Here is a 2,500-nt window from a genome sequence, read left to right on the forward strand (position 1 = left end):
GATATCACATCATGGCTTTTTCTACGGCCAGTGATCATGTGTATAGCAGGTGGCTGAGGTGTTAAGCCTGAATGTATAGAAATATTCCAGTATTAACACTGGGAGGAGCCAAAACTGCCCAAGCATTATCAGGTTAACCTAACAAAATGTAACTGATATTTCAGATTCTTTGTCTGGAGCATTTAAAACACATAAAAAAACACACGCAAACAAAAACAAAAATAAACACACAGACGCAATCAAAACAAAAACAAACACTCACACAGAGTCCTACATTCCAACCAACTCACCTGTTACAGTCTTCGGAAGACTGGCTGATGGCCTTGGGGGATGAGGGGGGGGAGAGGGCGCTCATGACCGAGTCCTTCTTCTCGGTGAGGTACTGGGTGAGCCTCCCGTCCCGCCCAAAGAGCATGAGGAAGGTGTCGATGAATTCTCTGCTCTTCTCTTCCCACTTGCTGATGAGGTCAGTCTTCTTGCCCTCAATGTCCTCGAACATCTCCTTACCCTTCTTCTTCAGGTCGTCAATCTTGTTCTGTAGCCGATACTTCTTCTCCTGCAAGAGAAGTTTGGTTTTAGTAATATGCATGTCTCTGAGGCATTCATGTTTGAAGGGACCAAATTTCTAAAGAAATTTGTGGGTATTGGCATGTTTTTTCATAATTTCTTAAAACAAAGTAATAAGCCAAACTATGCAAAAAATGGTAAAGGATAACTATCAAGATACACATCTTAAATATTTCACATAAAAAAAATACAAAAGCCAACTAACTTTAATCAGTGAAGTTCACTACCTCACACTCACATTAATATAAGATACATTAAGATCCTTTGCACTGTATCCACGAGCTAAATTTCTTCTGACATAAACATCATAGTCCTTTACAATCCTCGACACTACGTCACTGGTGGAAACCCCTTCTGTTCGTTCCGTTGTGACAAACATGCCTCGTTCTTTGATGTGTGCATACACATCGGTAGCACTGCCAGTCGTGTATGGAATATCGTCATGAGCCACAAAATCAATCTGGAAAATAATTGGTGTGCATATTATCTTTAGTGTATAATTTGCTTGTTCTATAACCAAGAATTCTTTTTAATGGATTACAGTTACCTTCTACCAATTTTTTTTCTGAGCTTACATATATTAAAGAACAGAATGATATCCAAAACAATCTTCAAGAAAATATAAAAGAAGAAACCATCTACATTTTCCTTTCCAAATTCATGTATTGAACAAAACTGGACTAATTTTGACACAGAAAAGCTATGCAGAAACATAATACCATTCCCAACCTTGTGTTTATCCAAGAATTCGTCATCTAAGCTCCAAGGAGCATCGGGCACAACCTCGTCTACGTAACGGCAGTGACGCACGGCCTCGTATCTCTCGTCTTCGGACATCACGGTGCGGCCCTTTCGACTGTGGGTTAGGGCATCGCTGCACACTGCAAGGGTATTTCTTTGGGTGAGTTTAGTAAAAAATAAAAAACATATTTCTATGAGGTTAAAAATAATGAAATAAATGAACATAACAAACAATAAAAAGGAGGAAGCGGGAGGGACTCTTATTCTCATATTACTAGAGATTGTATATTTTGAGTTGAACATATCTATATTCAAGGCATATTATAACAAACCAGGACAGAATGAAGAAAAGAGTAAAAGCAAAGACAAAGGAAGATTCATAAAAAGAAAAAAAAGGAAAGTAAGGCAAAATAAAAAAGGAAATAGAATAACAATATAAGAAAGCAATAACAATAGTATTTCCACTGAACTAACCTCCAACAATGAGGTATACATTGGGAAATAAATTCTTGGCTTGCATGAGCTGCCTCGCGTGGCCCTGGTGAAAGAGGTCGTAGATACCATCTGCATAGACCCTAATGGGCCGGGGAGCTGTACCAGCCCTTGCCATCTCAAGAGTAATTCGTTGTGTGTAGTCGCAGGCCTCTCTGTCGCGTATCGCCTCCTCGTCATTTGTAAAGGGAGCAGGTTTGCAAATGGTCTGCAAGAGAATATATCCATCAATAAATGATAGGAGTTGTAGACACAGGTAGCTCATTTATCATCCTTCCTCTTCAACGCGTGTACGATAAAGCTATATCAAGGTTGAATGTGGTTTCTCGATCAAATCTGGGTTTGAGAAAGAAATGGGGAAGGTCACTGTTGCTCTTCGATTGCAATATGTAAACAAATAAGAAGACAAGGAAGATGATGAAAAGAAATCTGAGCAAGGATATGCTAAAACAATGATAAATATCTTTGAGGAAAAAAATATTTTTGACCTTCTAAAATGAGAAGAATTGCATAGGTTATCTGTCACTAATGTAAAATAACGAAATCAAAATCTAATGAGATGAAGAAGAAAAAAAAAATACATAAAGAAAAAACAAATTATGTCCTCAAACGGATGATGTTACAACAGAAAAAAGAAGAGAGTGAAAGAAAAAAAAAAAAAAAAAAGGCCTCCAGACATGCTTAATGTACACACTGTATT

The 2,500-nt window shown here is 37.9% G+C and overlaps 1 protein-coding gene across 5 annotated transcripts in view; it reads right to left on the reverse strand.

The window, feature by feature from the left end:
• Positions 1-2,500, reverse strand: part of LOC122246080 (choline-phosphate cytidylyltransferase B) — a 44,616-nt gene that overhangs the window by 1,197 nt on the left and 40,919 nt on the right. For all 5 annotated transcript variants that reach the window (XM_043004338.2, XM_043004336.2, XM_086531549.1 and 2 more), the window contains 4 exons: positions 1,783-2,008; positions 1,297-1,448; positions 806-1,027; positions 291-556 (listed from right to left, as the gene is read on the reverse strand). In XM_043004338.2, coding sequence (XP_042860272.1) covers positions 291-556; positions 806-1,027; positions 1,297-1,448; positions 1,783-2,008 — 866 coding nt within the window. The remainder of the gene's footprint in view (positions 1-290; positions 557-805; positions 1,028-1,296; positions 1,449-1,782; positions 2,009-2,500) is intronic.

Source organism: Penaeus japonicus, unplaced genomic scaffold, assembly GCF_977035675.1.
Source record: "Penaeus japonicus unplaced genomic scaffold, GWHDUDI00000001_assembly GWHDUDI00000036, whole genome shotgun sequence".
NCBI classification, from domain to species: domain Eukaryota; kingdom Metazoa; phylum Arthropoda; class Malacostraca; order Decapoda; family Penaeidae; genus Penaeus; species Penaeus japonicus.